Source organism: Sinocyclocheilus rhinocerous, unplaced genomic scaffold, assembly GCF_001515625.1.
Source record: "Sinocyclocheilus rhinocerous isolate Xijiao unplaced genomic scaffold, SAMN03320098_v1.1 scaffold869, whole genome shotgun sequence".
NCBI lineage: Eukaryota > Metazoa > Chordata > Actinopteri > Cypriniformes > Cyprinidae > Sinocyclocheilus > Sinocyclocheilus rhinocerous.
Genome location: NW_015653483.1, coordinates 625,163 through 644,441, shown reverse-complemented (window position 1 = coordinate 644,441; position 19,279 = coordinate 625,163). Strand labels below are relative to the sequence as shown.

Genomic DNA, 19,279 nt, shown 5'->3' with positions numbered 1-19,279 from the left:
TTAAATTTAATGAAATGTAAAAAAAATTTCATTTCAGATTATTTCACTCATTTTTAAGAACATATCCAAATAAATCTTTGAAACAATTTTTATTTATTTACTTGCTTGCTTTCTTACCAGTTTATTAGCTTGCTTTGTTTCCCACTACTTAAGAATCAGAGTTACTAATTATAACACTTTCATTGTACAGAAAGAGAGCAAAGAACATTATCATTAACTTCAGTCTAGCCAGAGTTCAAACACTCTCAAAAACTCCTATTATAATCACTGAAGCTGTTTACACTGTGAAATGCATATCTTACTTACATTGTTCGCACATCTGCACTTCGTTGTTTCTGATGAGAGAATTAATTCGCCAGAGAGCAGAATTCAGTCAGCGATAGCAGAGAACAAAACGCGCGCAGTGAACAAAACACCGCGTTTCATCGATGACTCATCTGAACGCCTCTGATTGGCCGTTGCATTCATAAACTCAACAGACTCATGTGTGATTGGTTATAATGCGCAGCGCTGTAAAACGCGCCTGTCTCTGGCTCAGCGCCAGCCAGCGAAAGCAGATTTGAAGTCAGCATGAATTGCTGTTTACAACCCATTTTATTTCCGTAATATTTCCGCAATAAATAATTAAGTATTTCATAGTAAAATGTGGTATTAAATGAGAAAAATGTAGTGTGAAACTTGAATTGATTGTATGGGGGAAGGTTTGATTAAACAGCTGCTAAATAGCTATCTGGATATTGGTTAAGATGGTCTTACATTGCCTAATTGATATCAGCAGACTACTGTTCAAAATGTGGGGTTATTTTAAAACAAATGATTTTGTTTGTTTGTTTGTTTTTCTTTTTTAAAGAAATGAATACTTTTATTCAGCGAAGATGAATAAATTGATTGAAATGTTTCTTGAGCAAATCAGCATATTATTTCTGAAGGATCATGTGGCACTAAAGACAGGAGTAATGATACTGAAAATTCAGATTTGCCAGGAATAAATAACTTTTTAGAAAATATTCAAATAGAAAACAGTTGTTTTAAATTGTAAAAAAGTTTCACAGTGTTATTGTTTTCACTGTATTTTTGATTTAAAACCCCAAACTTTTGAACTGTAAGTCCACACTACAAACAATAGTGTTGAAAGGTTATTGTTATAGTTATCATTCTTGGTATGAATGGGCCTTAAGACCAGGGTCGTAGGGTCAGTGGAGGTACATTTTGATTTCTTGTTCACTTCAAGTCTCAAAACAAGGTCTCAAATGACAGTGTTGATCTCTGATCTGGTGTTCCAAGATCCCTTCAAAAACTTCGTTCAGTACTTCATGTTAAAAGGCAATCACTTGGATTAGGTCATTTGATACATGTTGTATTATGCTGAACTGGTTTCATCCTTACACTGAGATGTTTTACTGGCTGATGGGATCCTCTCAGGTGACAACAGAAAGCAGCATGGTGCTTTAAGTGATTGAGCATCTCAGTCCCACCGGACTCTTGGTGGAGCGGGCAAAGGTGTTCCTGTTTCAGTTAAAGAGGCTGTATTGAGAGATGTTCACAGACTGTGAGGCGACCTGAAAGCAGGAGAGGATGGCGTCTACCCCACTGGTGGGAAAGCAGGACATGCACAGCCTCCAGTATCAGATAGTGCTCAGGATAAGCAAACAGTGTTGTGTCAAGCCGTGGGAAGCCCAGCTCGGCTGTCACAGTGGATCAGGACAGGACAGTTAAAAAGCCTGTCCCAGGCCTCTTACCCCTTAGAGAAGGTCAAACGTGAAATATGACCCGTAGAAAGGTTGAGTGGTTCATCAACAGCTGCAAAGAGGACTTGATATTTAGACATAAATTTGATCAACATTCAGGAATGGTGAATCTATAAAACTTTGAGATGCAAAGTATATACAGAACTGATTCTTGAGAAACGTCCTAGAAAATTAACAGCCATTAGTTTATAAAATAGCAACAATTTCATTTTGAAATCCATCAGAGAATTTTCTTAACATAAATTCATTAATTAAATTAATAAAAAATAACATAACACTATGTTATAAACCACTAACCCTAAAAATAAATTCAAGATTTTATATAAATCAAAATATATATTAAATATATATTATGAATATATTCAAATTGAGAAATTAGAAATGTAAATTAAGAAAATAAAAATGTAAATATGAATAGAAAATAGAATAAATAGAAATGTATCTATTAAAGAAACATTATTACATATAGTATAAATCTTTTATAAGGTTAATATCTGTCAACCCCATTAGATATTTATTTATAAAAACATTTAAAAACCAGGCAATATCAAAGCCAGACTTCTTCTTCAAAGCTTATTTTTATTTAATTAAATTTAATGAAATGTAAAAAAAATTTCATTTCAGATTATTTCACTCATTTTTAAGAACATATCCAAATAAATCTTTGAAACAATTTTTATTTATTTACTTGCTTGCTTTCTTACCAGTTTATTAGCTTGCTTTGTTTCCCACTACTTAAGAATCAGTGGCAGGTGATCCAAAACATGAAAGTTTTGACTGATGACCTGATTGTAAGCACACTTAGCATCAGTGAGCAGTTTAATGTAAATGTGTGGTGTTTCTCTGGGAGTGGAGCAGTGTTAAACTCCATGCAGACAGATGTTTTAATCAGGTGAAACCCTCTGTGAACTCAACTGGGGTTTATCTAACAGTGCAATTAGCAGGCACCAGGAATGTGGCAATGAGGGATTAACTGAGAGGTTAATTATCTTACAGTAGCTAGACATGACCGCAGCCTCCTGTGGTGAACCTGGGTGTGTGTACAGTATTTATGTGCAAAGTATCCATGTCTAACTTTACAGAATATAATATACAGTAAGCATCTTTTGTATTTATTTATCGTGAGATAGCTTTAATTATTTGCTGAATTGTGTGAATTATATCAATGAAGTGGTGCATCTGATGTCATGAAAGGTGTTTGTGTTTTTTTTTTGCAGGAGTTTGTGATGATTGTTGTATTTGGTCTGGAGTACATCATTCGCATCTGGTCGGCCGGATGCTGCTGTCGCTACAGGGGATGGCAAGGACGACTGCGCTTTGCTAGAAAACCATTCTGTGTCATTGGTAAGATAAAAAAGTGTGTTCTGTGAGTGTGCTCTCCACCCGTGTACGTGTGTTTGTAGAGGGTGATGGATCTGCTGTGTTTGTGTGGATGTTGACAGATGCTCGATGGGCTAATGATAGCACCTCTGCCCCAAATCGATGACTGACTCAAACATACATAGTGGCTGAGAGAGTTCTCTTGTAATTCTCTCTTGAGAGGAAAAGCAGACGATAACTAACCAATGAGGGATTACAGGCAATAACTAACCAGAGCTATTTATATTTATTATATTTACATGTGGCATATGTGGTATTGTGTTGTATGAGTGTAATTTAGGTTCCAGTGTGAATATATCAGTCAGTTGTGTGCCACGCACTGAACCTCATCTCCATTCATTAGGAGGCCGAGTTCCATCAGCATCCCATCAGCGCTGAGACTAACTCTGAATTATGAAACAGAAAGAAAAAGGAAACAATTTCCCTTCCCTGCTCAACACATTTATTCAGCACGTCCCATTAGAAACTGTGTAAAAGTCTTTGCATATTATTTATGTGCACGTACCCTTAATGACGCACACTGACTTTATGTGACCACGTCCTCTATTATTTCATCTTCATGTAAACTAATACAAATATATTTATCTTCAACTTCATGTAGCACTTTTGCATGGCAACATAGCAACTATTAAATCGTTTAAGTGATTAAAAATGTTTAACCAATTAATTAATTGAGAAAAAATCTGGAAAATCAAACTAAAATAAATAAATAAATAAAATAAAGTGTGAAGCATGAATGCGTGTGCAACAAAACTATTCAAAAGTTTGGGGATTTTTAAAAATGGTTTTGAAAGAAGGCTTTTATGCTCACCAAGGATGTATTTATAAGTACAATGAAAACAATACTGTGCTATATGATTACAATTGAAAACAAATGTTTTCTATTTTAATATATTTAATGTAATGTTTTCCTGTGATGGCAAAGCTGAATTTTCAGCATCCATTACTCCAGTCCTTTTAAAACATTAAAATGTGACATTACTTAACATTTATGTAACATTCTAAATGTCCTTACTGTCATTTTTTTATCAATTTATTGCATCCTTGCTAAATAACAATATTAACATATCTTACTGACCACATATTTGAACTGTGGTCAGTGTAAAAATGTTTTACACTGAGCGCAGTCTGAGATCTGTAGCTTTAAACAAGGACATGTCGGTGCTGTCCTGTCATATGTGAAAACCATTTATAAAATCCTTAAATCCTTGAGCTGAAAGTTTGGTTATAAAACATTTTTATTAAGATTGTAATTCAAATTTAGTTTATTTAAAATAGTTTTTTACAATACACATTGTTCCATGATTCTCATGATTTTTAGATTTCCATATTGTAGCATGGCTTTTGTTCACAAGGACCATAATTCTTCTGTGCTCATTCCCATCTGCTCGCGTTCTTCAATGTTCCATTTTCACCTTGTGGCAACCTTCAAAGGTTGTGAGATTCGAATTTCAAATAACAGCCTTTTAGGAGGCCACCTTCAGCATGTGTGACACAAGAACATTCTTATTTCAAACCTCAAGTGTAACGTTCAGCAGGAAAATATGACAGAGGTGATTTGAGTAAAGAACAATATTATCCCTGGTTAAGGCACGCTGGGAGCTGGAGAGGTTTTTCTGTGTGCCGCGAAGGATTAGATATGCTGTTCTGTAAGGCTGTGGCTTCTCTGCTCACTCTTGGCCCCTCTCTCTGTCTCTGATCTCAGGGAGAAAGACATAACAGACAAGTGAAACAACAGCAAGCTTAGTTTAGGTAGATGGGCTCTGGTGCTCTTGAAATGTCTGGGGGGTCTTGTTGGAGTTGGCTGAGTGATGCCAAAGTATTGATATTGTGAGATAAAGAGGACTATGAGTCACTGATTCTATCTCCTAAATGACTAACTGCTATAATTATTTTTAATAAGTCAATCAAAGTATTTCTATTGCTCTGTTGGCGTTAACATGTACAAATGATCCCTGTCTCCAATGTTTGTGTTTCAGACATTATTGTGCTCATTGCATCCATCGCAGTGGTTTCAGCTGGTAGCCAGGGCAATATTTTTGCCACGTCTGCACTTCGCAGTCTGCGTTTTTTGCAGATCCTGCGCATGGTGCGTATGGATAGGCGAGGCGGTACCTGGAAACTGCTTGGATCTGTAGTCTACGCTCACAGCAAGGTATACTGAATACTATTTAACAGCAAAAATGAGTAAATGAGCTCAGGTCATGAAATTGCGTGTGAGTTTTCATGTCGAGGTAGACATGTGACCCCACAATCAACCTCTTTTTCCAGCACCGCTTGGACTGAAACTCCATCCACGGGCTACAGCCAAACCACACGCTTCCTCAGTCCTCAGTTACCCACCATTTAGTGGAGAGATTAGGGGTCCCCGCAATGAATCATTGTGGTCGATATAATAGCAGAGTTACTTATTTCTATCTCCTTTCAGGCTTAAGCGTTTACATTTTCCTGACATCCCTGATCAAACTGAAAAAAAAAAACAGCTTAAACCAGCTTGGTTTGTTGGCCTTTGCTAGTTTAGTCTGGTTTAGCTGGTCTCCCAGCCTGGTGCTCAGCTGATTTACAGTAGCTTGTTAACCAGCTGATCCCCAAACCTGACCAGCTGACAACATCTTTAAAAGCAGAAAAATAAAAATAAAATAGAGTTGAAAGTTTTAAATTCTAAAACATTTTTATTAAGATTGTAATTCGAAACAAGTTTATATGCAAAGTGCTTTTTACAATAAACAATGATCCGGTGCAGCTTTATAGAAAATAGAAGAAGAAGAAGAAAAAAGAAAAATAGAAACAAGTTTTGCAGATTTTCGCTGACCAGGCTATTTTTAATCTGGTTTAAACTGGTCTCCCAGCCTGGTGCTCAATTGATTTAGCTGGTCACCAAACTGGTCCCCCAGTCTGACCAGTTGGCATGTGCCCAAAACCCATTTAAAAAGAGCTGAGACCAGCAAACCCTCTAGCTGGTTCAAGCTGTTTTTTTCTGCATTAAAATTTCATATCTTGGTAGATATGACTTTAATTTGTTGGATGTTTTAATATTGCAATGTTTGTTTCAGGAGCTTGTGACCGCCTGGTACATTGGCTTCTTGGTGCTGATCTTTTCTTCATTCTTGGTCTACTTGGTGGAGAAAGAATTTAACAAACAGTTCGCCACCTACGCTGATGCTCTTTGGTGGGGTACGGTAAGTCTACCTTAACTGCCTTCCTTAAACATCATCCTTTCGCTCTTCCTCAACCGCTTTCAGTATTTGTGCAGATTTTCCTTTAAAGGGGACATGAGATGCCAATTTACCACAAGTTGGTATGATTCTTTAGGGTCTTCATGAAATGTCTGTAGTGAAATAGTACAGTATGTTCTTTAAAAAATGTACTCCAATAATTTCTTTACAATTTAGAATTTATTTATTTAGTTAGTTAGTTATTTTTACTGTGTACAGACATACCAGAAACCTAACTAAAAGCAAAAAAAAAAAAAAAAATTTAAATTCATCCGATGTCCCCTTTAAATGTACACAAACCCCCCATTATTTTTTGCATTTTTCACATCTGTATACAATCTGTATAAAATCCATCACCCACTGTCTGGCTTTAGGATGCTCAATAATACACTGTATTTCATGCAATAATCAATAAGTGATTTACAACCATAGGCCTTGACAGGGTTTAGTTGTTGTGGTACACACAGCATGACTGGTGCAATTGGCATGCTGACTGCAGGAATGTCCACCAGAGCTGTTGATATATATACGTATATATATCAAATACTAATACAAATGGCAAAAACGCAACAAAATTACAAAAACTTAAGTTAAAATTAATATGAAAGCAGAAAATATAGAAATAAATCTAATTCAAAATATGAACAAAACTATAATAGTATCTCAATAAGACTAAAATAACAGTTTAAATTGAATAATAATGTTAAGAATTGTGATAAAGATTAATATTAATCATTTTTAACTTAAACAGTTAATTATAAAATAGAAATACATCTAAAAACATCTAAGCATATTTCAGTAATAATAGTAGTAGTAATAATAATAATTAATATAATGATAATAATATAATTGTATATTGCCTTTTAAATAAATATGTTATGGTATATTATTAGATATTATTTAGATACAAACATATTGATTAATAAATGAATTACATTCATTGATTAATAAAGATTGTTTTTGGAGTGAACCATGTTCATTTTTAAATGAAAGGAGAAAACGAACAATACCACGGACATTGATTACCTGAGGACTATTATCTTCCGTCTGAGCCAAAGGAAACACTTGCAGATATTTTTGATCTGTTTCCACGGAAGGAATTCTGAGCAAGGGCCTCCCTGAGGACAATAGCTCTTCCTAATGGACGGTACATCCTTCTCCTCTAGCAGGAGAAACAGATTTACTCCAGGAAAATGTCCACACACACGCAAAAACACATCTACAAAACATTGAGGTCCTGTAATATTATAGAAATGAGTTACTTCCTTTTGGCTGCTCTTGAAAACCCACAAGCAATTTCCCAACTATTTTAACCACCATAACCCCTTTTCTTTCTCCAGGTTGTTTTCTGATATTGCAGACATAGAAGATCTCATATATTCACTGGTCCTTATGTTTATTTTGTCTCTCTTCCTGCCTGGCTTTAACCCTGCTTTTCCTTTCTTTTTCCAAAGGCCTTTCAGTGGGCATCAACCATTCAGCTTTAATTACTGTTGTCAGCAATTATGTATTTTAACCATGCTGTGTTGTTTATGATGTAATGTTGCAGGGACTGCATTGTTGCATTATCTCTCATCATTTGTGCTCTCTCACCTCTTTTAAACCATTTGAGGTCTTTATATAACCCAGAAATATATATCTGAATCTTGATCTGTGGAGTATGACTCTCAGCTATGTCTGGGTTAGGATTCTTTCCTGCATGTTACTATTGCTTTTTTTTCTCTTTACTGACATTTTTGTACAGAATGATGGAAAATATGCCCTCCCTCCTCACTGCTGTGTCATGCAATTTGAGAGATCCATCTTTAGTCTTTCATCCTTCTGTTTTTGTCCTCACAACATGTCTTTTCTTTCTTTCTTATTGAAATCCAATATCACATTATTATAAGTCAACAACATGAAATGAAAATGACCCTGTTGACTTTCTTAATGCATGCACATAATTGTGAATGATTCATTAGTGCACATTATACAATTTTTTTCTTTTGTTTGTAAGTTTAAATCAAAATGATTTATTTTCCCCTAGCAATCACTTTCCATCTCTGCTGGCATCACTTAGGTCATTCAGTATTTTGGATAATTAAAAAAAAAAAAAGGTATTGTTTTAGTAAATTCATATTCAAATCTTGCTTCAGTCCAGTATGCAAAGCCCAATTTTTACAATCCAATCCATTCCCAATGAATGGAGAGTATTCTGTTCTCTTATGTATACATCACAAAATCAGAAGTTAAATGCGAGTAGGGTTTCGTGTTGGCTTTGCTTTTTATACTACGACAACGCCTGTGTGGTCAAATATAATGGTGTTTAGAATGAAATATTGGGTAGTATTTTAGTGCCAAATGGCCACACGTAAACCCTTAAATTAAAGGGTTTTCACTCACCACATCACTTTTAAGTCCTTTGGCTGTTTTGTTGTTGTCTGTGCCACACATCAAGACATTTATTCAACACTGATCCACTCTCAGATTTGGACATGGAAGTTTAAACACTAAAATCACCTTGAATTGTGTACAGTGGGGTCTAAAAGTCTAAGACATCATCGGAAATCTGGAATTCAAAGTGTGCTGTAATATTAACCCGAAAAAAAAACTTTATGACACAATATGAATAAGAAATATTTAGTAGATTAGTGGCATCATGACCATGTGAATCTTTGGAGAGACGGTCAGATATTCTTGCTTCCATTGAAGCTCAAGGTGCTCTTTGGATCGTTCTCACATCATGCTGGAAAACAATTCTCAGGTTTTATGCAATCTTGTGAAGATCATGCAGCTCTTTCTACTCTTCTCATTTCCCTCCCTTTTTTCCTGGTTTTGTATATTCTGCACGTAGTGTGTGTGGCGTAGCTATGCGGCTGATGAGAACTCGGTTTCCATTGCTACCTGGAAGCCTCATTTGAAGGCGTTGCATACCTGCAGCCCTACAAAGTAGGTACAACTCTGGCAGCTGGTGTCATATTTGGTGTCAGTGCTTCTGTAGCTCTTATTTTCCCACTTCCCTCAGCAAATATACTGTTTTCCCTTCAATCTGTCTCCCTTCCTAAGCATAATCATCTCCTCTGTGCCCTACCGTAGTCTTGTTAGACATCCATGATTATTTAAATCCTCATTAGGTCATTGAGAAAACGCATATGGCCAGATGTCAAAAGTACAGATAAATTATACCCAAGTATGGATACTTTGTCAGAAGCAGTGGTGTATAAAGTACCTGAAAGCCATCCTCAAGTAAAAGTACAGATATCCTACCAGAAAATGACTTTGGTAGAAGTTGAAGTCACAGTTTAGAATATCACTTGAGTAAAAGTCTTGAAGTATGTGATATTTATCTCTGCTGGCATCACTTAGGTCATTCAGTATTTTGGATAATAAAAAAAAAAAAAAGGTATTGTTTTAGTAAATTCATATTCAAATCTTGCTTCAGTCCAGTATGCAAAGCCCAATTTTTACAATCCAATCCATTCCCAATGAATGGAGAGTATTCTGTTCTCTTATGTATACATCACAAAATCAGAAGTTAAATGCGAGTAGGGTTTCGTGTTGGCTTTGCTTTTTATACTACGACAACGCCTGTGTGGTCAAATATAATGGTGTTTAGAATGAAATATTGGGTAGTATTTTAGTGCCAAATGGCCACACGTAAACCCTTAAATTAAAGGGTTTTCACTCACCACATCACTTTTAAGTCCTTTGGCTGTTTTGTTGTTGTCTGTGCCACACATCAAGACATTTATTCAACACTGATCCACTCTCAGATTTGGACATGGAAGTTTAAACACTAAAATCACCTTGAATTGTGTACAGTGGGGTCTAAAAGTCTAAGACATCATCGGAAATCTGGAATTCAAAGTGTGCTGTAATATTAACCCGAAAAAAAAACTTTATGACACAATATGAATAAGAAATATTTAGTAGATTAGTGGCATCATGACCATGTGAATCTTTGGAGAGACGGTCAGATATTCTTGCTTCCATTGAAGCTCAAGGTGCTCTTTGGATCATTCTCACATCATGCTGGAAAACAATTCTCAGGTTTTATGCAATCTTGTGAAGATCATGCAGCTCAAGTGCTGCTGTCATTAAAGCAAAATAAATAATTAATTCATTTTTCATTCAACTTTTTACCCACATTGTTATGCAGAAAATCTTTTTTTTTTTTACTAGTGGTCTCAGACTTTTGGACCTCAAAATACATACAAATTTTTCCATACACATTTTTGCTCAAAACATTTTAAAGGGGTCATCGGATGCTACATGCACTTTTACAAGTTGTTTGAACTGAAATGTGTGTTGGCAGTGTGTGTATACAACCACCCTATAATGATAAAAATCCACCCAGTGTTTTTTTTAAAAGTTGGCTGAAATATAAAAACTCAAGTAAAGTACAGATACTCCCAAAATATACTTAAGTACTGTAACGAATTATTATTACTTCATTACATTACACCACTGGTCAGAAGTATACTGTTAAACGTCAATGTATCTTGACTAAACATACATGTATTGCTATTGAAGACCGTTTTCTCTATGAAATTAAAAAATTATGATAATAATAATAATAAAAAAATTCTCACTTTTCATCTCACAATTGTGACTTCAGTTCTTACAGTTCCTAGATTATATCTTGCAATTCTGACTGTTTTCTCAGAAGTGCAAGTTTTGTCTAGCAATTCAGACTTTTCTCAGAATTGCGAGTTTATAACACACAATTCTGATTTTATTTTTCACAAATACAAGTTTATATCTGCAATTTTTAGTTTACATTTTACACTTCAGACTTTTATTCCCAGAATTGCACGTTTATATCTCAAAATTCAGTCTTTTCTTTTCAGAATTGTGAGCTTATAATTCACGATTCTGACTTTTTTCATCATAAGTTCACTTTTTTATATATATATCTTGGAGTTTATATCTCTTTTAAGGGGTACCTCAAAATTGTGAGATTTACACTGATAATTGTTATAAAGTCAGAAATGTTTATTATAAATTTGCAATTCTGAGAAAAAAAAGTCTGAATTGTAAGTTAACTAAAAAAAAGTAAGTTAGTTTTGTAGGAAATTTTACTCCGTGGTGGAGACTGCTTTCATAGATTGCTGAAATGAACAAAAGGAGGGGGGAAAAAGCTATTTCTTTGATACAAATCCAACTATTCAGAATGCTTAAATTTTCATTTAATAAAAAAAAAAAAAAAAAAAAAAAATTGGAAACACTTTACAATAAGGTTCCATTTGTTAACATTATTTAACTGCATTAGTTAATATGAACTTAAAAAGAGCAGTACATTACTAGAATCAGATGAATGTATAATTCTTTGATACTGGATCATTATTAATATAAACTAATGTGTTCACTCTCAAATGAAGTTGTTTATTCCTAGGAATAGCTAGAATTATAAAAAAATTTTAGGTTACAGACTGTGTTGGTGACTGATGAAACATCTCTTCATGAGGACAAATAATAGTAAACTGTAGTGGAGTCTAATTAGCATGAAATGCATTTTATTAGGTGTAAAATTTATGTGAGTGTGATTTGATTGGCTCTGTAGCTCTGTAAGATGCACAAAATAATGAAATATTTGGGTTATTATGATCTGCAAAACATTTACTTTGTACTTTGGAAGGCTTTTAAAAAAGGAAATTTAAAAAGTAAAAAAAAAAAAGAAAAAGTTAAAAGTAAAAAAGTGTGATTTGCCCTTGGAAATGTAATTCAGTAAGAGTACAGCTATTCAGATTCAGTAGTACAAGTTCCCCAAAATAATACTTATTGACATACAGTTACTGAAATACCTCACAACCCTGTGTATGGTGAGATTCAGGTTTTCACAGTGAATCTTCAAAGTTTCCGTTTGGATGAGAGCCACAGACCCACACCTGCTTCCTCGTGTATATGCTGTGGCTAACTGAAATTTCCCCTACGTTGCCCATAACAGATAAACTGAACAGAAGCCAGGACAGTTTGTGGACAGACACCTGAAGACAGACACATGACAATACTCTGACAAATGGGTGTACTGCTATATTCAAGCAATTCACCAATTACCCACAGAGCAGCCCTTGATAACACAGCTGTCCCTCTTCTGCTAGCACTCGTCTTAGTCAGCTTGACTGTGCATTGCTCATAGCTTGCATGCCTGCTTGTTTGCTGCCTGTTTATACTGTCTTTAAAAAGACTCTCCATTTCTTCCTATTCTTAAATGTGTGTTTGTGCGTGTTGAGGTATATTTGTTAATTTTTTTTTTTTTACATTATACTATATTTTGTGTGACACAATGAAATATATTGGTGTGTCATTCCTAAAATGAAACACTTAGTATATTTCAGAGGCATCTGTGTCTCTTCTGTAGTCTCCTTATTAGTTTCTGTCGTTCATGTGAAGTGTTAATATCCTGCCTCTTTTCTCTCTATGTCTTTAACTAACACCTGAAGGAAAGACCAGGGGGAATCCATCAGCAGGTTTGTTGTTCTCGTATCTACATCCACGTAGTGTCCGGAATCTTTTACTTTTTTAAGTATCGATTGTGTTTTAGCTTCCATGGCATCAATAAAAATAGGGAGAAGAATTAAGCACATTCAGTCATGGCATGTTACATGTCTTGCTTTGTCATTCATCCCCACTCTTTTTTTTTTTTCATTTATTTGTAGTAGCTATAGTATGTATGGAATGTACAGTCATCCGCTCATTATCACAGATTAAACCAAGATAGCTAACTATACTGTCTCTTATAACAAGGCTACCCAAAACTGTTAAATACATGGATATGAAATATTGATTTGAATTTATGTGTTTTATTATATTACTTGTACATTATAATCATTTAGATTTTGTTAAATATTTGTATTCAGCAAGGATGTATTAAATGTAAAAGTTAAATTCAAATTTACTTTTATATTACAATTAAAAGTTACAGTAAAGACATTTAAATATTTAATTTTTTTTACATTTCAGATAAAGGCTGTTCTTTTGTAACTTTCTGTTCATCGAAGAATCCTGAAAAAATGAGTTTCACAGAAAATTTTAAGAAGCACAACCGTTTTCAAGTGTGATGCTAAATAATATGAATATAATATGTGATATATATAATATGAATCAGCATTTAAGAATTATTTCTGAAGGATCATGTGACAATCAAGACTGGCTGCGGAACATTCACAGGAATAAAATTCATTTTAAAATATATTAAAATAGTTTTTTTATCGTAATAATGTTTCACAGTATTACTGTTTTTACTGTATTTTTATCAAATAAATGCAGCCATCATAAGAGTCTTCTTTTAAAAACATTTAAAAATATGTTGAATAGTACTGTGATTTTATCCAGATATTATTATCGTTAATTATATTCTTTATATAATATACAATTATATGAATGATTTGACAAACATATTGAAATATATATTTATATTCATTAATTCATATTAATATAGAAATGTAAATTTATATAAATATACTAGCTATTCTAGAGAGAAAGCACAGAGTGATGCCTGAGACATGAAAGTAGCACCAGTATTTTGTTTTGGACAATAGACAAATGTACAGTTTAGTGGTTTAGTTTCACCACTGCATTGGCCACAAGTGTTTAGATAGAATCAAATATTTCAGAGAGCCATTTAGTAAAAGTCATAGAATAGTAGTTTAGCTGTGGAGCAGCTTCACTTTGCTAACTTGCTAAGAACAAGTGTTCATCTGTACCAAAGTGTGTGCGTATCTGTGTGTGTGTTTTTGCACTCGCAGAGCTCCTTCTGTAATATTATAGACGAGTACTTTGGCCCACTTTTTTTCTGTCTGCCTACATGGACAGAAACTTGATGCACTTTTTCCATTCAGAGATTGTTTATTTTGACCGTTAAATATTACTACAGCCAGGAAAAAGCAAAGAACACAGCATAAATGCATTACGGTGTTTTTTACATTTTTGTTCTTCAACTTTTTCCGTGATAACAACCCCCACCATCTTCTAAATGCCTTTCATCAATAGGTCCAGTAAGTAATAGCAGTGAGAAATAGTGACTTGGTTCCAGACTTAGCTGTTGACATTTAGGACTCTGCATGTTTGTACATGTTTGTAGTGTTTGCTGTCAGGCTGGTAATGTTATGTGTTTTAACTTCCATGTGATTTCAGCAGGGGTGGAGCTTGCTGCTCAGTCCTTGTAAATAATGGTTGCACCCAAAGCTTTTTTCTTATTTGAATCCTCATGCTTTTAATTAGTGCTGGAATTGGATGTTTGCATGGTTCGTATTAAATATGTGAAGAGCAGAGCACTAGCACGCAGACTTAAATGAAGTAATTTACAGTTGGAAAAGCCCCTCAGTGTGTGGCAAATGTGCCATTAAATGTGATGGAAAATTAACCTTCAAATTGCAAAGGCATTACAGCAAGCAGCTAAGCTGTGAACACTTTTTGCGTCGCTTGTGAAACCTTTTAAATGGATGAACATTAAGTCTTTAGTCTTTAAGAAAACATTAGGTATAATCCGCATAATTCATTTTGTAATGGTGAGAGAGTGAAAGGAATATTTACAGAAAATAAGTTATAATTAACCAGCAAATCCAAGAAAGTTTATTGGTTGTCAGACAAGTTTTGTACACTGTTTATTTGAATATACTTCTAGTGTGGATGTGCTTGGTGCAATGCTAATTAAACTGTATATTACCATGTTTGGTTGGAAAAACATGCCCATTTATTTTGCATTTTGCTCCATTTTTACACCCAAGTAGTGTCTCTATTTCAATGTTATTCCATGCAAATAATTCTTACACGTAAGGAGGTTGTTTCTGCTCACAGTCTAACTAACTCACCTGCCATCTGTCTTCCTCATTTCCTTAGTAAGGGTCATAGTAATAGACAGAGGCTCTTCAGGAGGTATACCACACGGAAATATAGGTACCCAGCATCCCCCACTGCTCCAGCAATATGACCAATGTGAATGCTGACTAACCGTATGCATGGATGATGGCGTCCACCTCAGATAACCTTACAGACCCTACAGAAGGTCTAATATGAGGGTCCTATTGCCTGTTGCCTGAAAGATATAACTGCCACTAACTCATCTATCCAATACCCCTATCTGACATGCAGCAATTACTCCACAATGTTATTACCAATATGATACAATGTCTAATTTGTGCTAATAACAAAATAATGCAAAGCTTCTAAACATCAAACCAGCAGTTTTCCAACATCCCATATTGTAATACCTGCAGGAATAATCCGATCGAGTGGTTGTAAAGGTTCAATTCAGTTATGAAGGATGTCTATGACTGTACTGTATTTGTCTCCGTTTGCATTAACACATTAGTCTTAACCGGGATGTTGCATGTGCATGAACTTTGGCTCTATATTCTTGTAAGTCACCTTTATAGCATTATGTCTTCACTCTCCTTTTACACTACATCTCTTTCACATACAAACTACCAAGCATGAGCTCAAAGCACAGTGGACTATGTATACATCCAGCATGAATTAAGAACCCCAGCTTATGGAATTTTCGTCTTTGAAGGAATTTGTATAGAACTGTTCTGCTCATAAACTGCTTATTTTATATATTCTGGGCCTCTACGTCAGGGCTAGAAAGGTATGGAAATGTTGTCAGGCTGCTCCACACTGAAGGTAGCAATAGAAGTAGGGTGGTAAGAGAGTCATGCTTCAAAATGTTGCTTGCTGATTTGGTGGAAACCTTGGAATGAGGTTTGTGCTGCATGGTCTTTTGATGCAACTTTTGAGAAAAGTATAGGACAGTTTTTGGGGCTTCGACCAAAGAACTTCCAAGTAAGTTGTGGGTCCAAATCATGACAACAAAAAAATTTGTTGTTTTACTGGAGGAATTTAGTAGAGACTGAAGAAAGGAAACTTGCAGGTCCAAAATAAGCCATCACAACAGTTTTTTATTAAACCAAACTTTAGTTAAATACATATTTATCTCCATTCCATGTTTAATTATTTGTCTGTTTATTTGTCCCTTCCCACCTCCCATCCTCTTCCATCCCTCTTCAGCCAAAAGTTAAGTTTCCGGGAACGTGTGCGCATGGCCAGTCCTCGTGGTCAGAGCATGAAGAGCAGGCAGATGTCGGTGAATGACCGACGCTCTCCTGCCACAGAGGTGGGGGTGGAGGGCAGCAGCCCTGCCAAGGTCCAGAAGAGCTGGAGCTTCAATGACCGAACACGCTTCCGGCCATCCCTCAAGCTCAAGAGCCAGTCACGCACAACAGCTGAAGGTGAACAGCTTTTTTTATTTGGCTGCTGTTGTTCCACGTCTACTGTAATGGTAGAAGCAGATTTAGGAAAGTTCTCATTAGCTGAGAATCAGACCTGTGGTTTTATTTACTTCACAAATAATGACTTAAAGGGTTAGTTCACCCAAAAATGAAAATTAGCCCATAAATTACTCACCCTCAAGTCATCCTAGGTGTATATGACTTTCTTCTTTCAGACGAATCCAGTCGGAGTTATATTAATATGAGGACATATTAATGTATGAGGTCAGCTTTGCGCATGCAAATTTATGGGCTAATTTTCATTTTTGGGTGAACTAACCCTTTAATCTTAAAAACAATTATAGGTCATGTTTGCTGTGGTATCTGCTAGTCTTGAAATCATTTGACCCTGAATGAGTCTTTCGCTATATACCGTACTGTTTTTTTGGACTTTTGGTCCCTGAAGGCAGAATTTACAAACACTATTGGGCTGCAGTGGGAGAACATGGTCTCCCATGGGACCCTCTGTTTGCACTAGTTGACCTTGGCTCATGCTCCCATCACCAGAATGCCCCTCAGGGAAGAAGATCACAAAGTGGAGATAGATACATTGTTTATAGGAGGATTTTCAGTATTGACAGAATCCTGTACATTAGTCACAAAGGATTGACAAAACCCATGGGCCCATGGGAAATTAAAACCCAGGGAAATAGTTTAGTAAATCTTTAGCAAAACTTTCAAAACCGACACTCAAAATGAAGATGTATTCTTTTCTTCTTATTTTGTTTAAATATTAGATTTTTATCATATTTATTTATTTTATTTTGGGGGAATGAAAAGTAATTTTGTTGCCTTTCAGCTTAATGTGTTGCATCAGTACAGCAGTACTTCCTCTCAGTATTTATGCTGTAAAGCTCAGTGGAGTGGCCTGTGGTCACTGTGATGGGGGTCAAGAGAAAGATTTGCTTTGAATGCTGTTTTGATTCATAGCTGTATTGATCTGCCCTGGGCTTTCTCTACTTTTCAGCCTAGTTTTGTTTTCAGCCTTATTGAGGATCCCTTGTAAAAAGGTTTTTGCTTGCTGTTATTCAGATTCTCTCCCTTTCTCTCACAGCTGACACAAATCTTGGACCGGATGATGCTTTTGATGAGAAGCGTTGCCATTGTGATGTGACTGTGGAAGATCTCTCTGCCCCACTAAAAGCAGTGATCAGGGCCATCAGGTGAGTGTGACTTCCCAGAGAGCCTTGTTTTCCCCTAGTGAAAGTTTGAAGAATTCACACTGTGGTTGCAGGGTTGAAAACATTCATTTTGACCTTCCTGCCCCATTGATTGAGATATTAGGGTTAGATCATCACTGCTGTCTCTCTCGTGCTGGGAGAGGCCACTGATGTTGCTTCAGGTGACTTTTTCACTTCCATCACTCCAAACTATTAGAGTATCCATGTAGGAGGGCTGAGATTTTCCCCACTCCTCTTTCCCAGGGTGTCAGATAGACATGTTCCCAGCCAGTTCTGCTCACAGGGGCTTGAATCTGCAAGACGTTACAGAAACAGATCACTGAAATCTGCTCCCCTCTGTGTCAATATTTGCATAGAATAGGTTTAGGTTTCAGTGTGCCTGTGGTAATACCTGTGTTTTCACAGCAAATGTCATCTATTACACATATCTTTACTAGAACATGAGCCTTACTTAAGTAATATTATTATAAACTGTGTTTTTAAAGCAGAGGTATATGATCATATTTTTCCTCTGGATTATAAACTGTTATGGTATTTGTGACTCATTTTTGCCCTCTAGTGGTTATAAGCAAGCTTACACAACTTGCATGCTTGTTTATTTGTGAGTTCCAAAGAGGGTTGCTTTATGCTGAGTTGAGTCCATATATGCACAATATAATGTTTATAGATGTATCTTCAAATGTAACTAGAACTATTTTATTTTTTTTATTTAATTCTGCTTACCTCATGGGGAATTTGTAGCCAATGTTCTTGTATTAAGCATAAAGCTAACAATATTTAATGAAGTTCGTGGTTGAAACAATTCAAATTGTTCATATTAAAAAAAAACTATTTTCCAATAGAGTAAGAAATATAAACTTAATTCAAGATGCATTTATTGAAAACATGTCTTGTTACTTATTTATTTTTACATGTCTTAAAGAAGCACTATGTAACTTTTCTGTGTTCAAAATTTGCAAAATGTATATAATGAGCGAGTACATCATGAATTCATCTTCCAAACCGCGTGTTTGTCTTATTCCGAATCACTACGGTACACTTATAATAAGTACTTATATTTGGACGGGTCGTCGCCGCTGCGGAGTAACACATTCCAGCGTGAATCGCCGTAGACATAAACTTAGAGAAGTAGCTCCGGTTGGAATGTTCTTCCGCGGGATGTGTGCAGTCTGTTTATTAACCGCTAGAGCGCCAAAAGTTACATAGTGCTGCTTTAAATATATTTAAACTGGAAATAAGAAAAAAAATAGCACTATTTTTCCTTACCTTTACTACATATGCCTGTGTGTCAGTATGGTGGTACATAATTTCTAAACAAAAGTTAGTTGAGTTTTGTTTCTTGTTTCACTGTTGACAGGATAATGAAATTCCATGTGGCCAAGAAGAAGTTTAAGGAGACGCTTCGACCGTATGATGTGAAAGATGTGATCGAGCAATACTCTGCTGGTCACCTGGATATGCTATGTCGTATCAAGAGTCTCCAGACTAGGTGAGATTAACCAGCTCTG

At 35.5% G+C, this 19,279-nt stretch overlaps 1 protein-coding gene across 1 annotated transcript in view; it reads left to right on the top strand.

Moving 5' to 3' along the window:
* LOC107716276 (potassium voltage-gated channel subfamily KQT member 5-like) overlaps positions 1-19,279 on the top strand; it is a 134,084-nt gene that overhangs the window by 107,817 nt on the left and 6,988 nt on the right. Inside the window, exons 4-11 of the mRNA XM_016522653.1 lie at positions 2,966-3,092; positions 5,108-5,283; positions 6,182-6,307; positions 9,177-9,271; positions 12,766-12,792; positions 16,331-16,551; positions 17,645-17,753; positions 19,129-19,260. Coding sequence (XP_016378139.1) covers positions 2,966-3,092; positions 5,108-5,283; positions 6,182-6,307; positions 9,177-9,271; positions 12,766-12,792; positions 16,331-16,551; positions 17,645-17,753; positions 19,129-19,260 — 1,013 coding nt within the window. The remainder of the gene's footprint in view (positions 1-2,965; positions 3,093-5,107; positions 5,284-6,181; positions 6,308-9,176; positions 9,272-12,765; positions 12,793-16,330; positions 16,552-17,644; positions 17,754-19,128; positions 19,261-19,279) is intronic.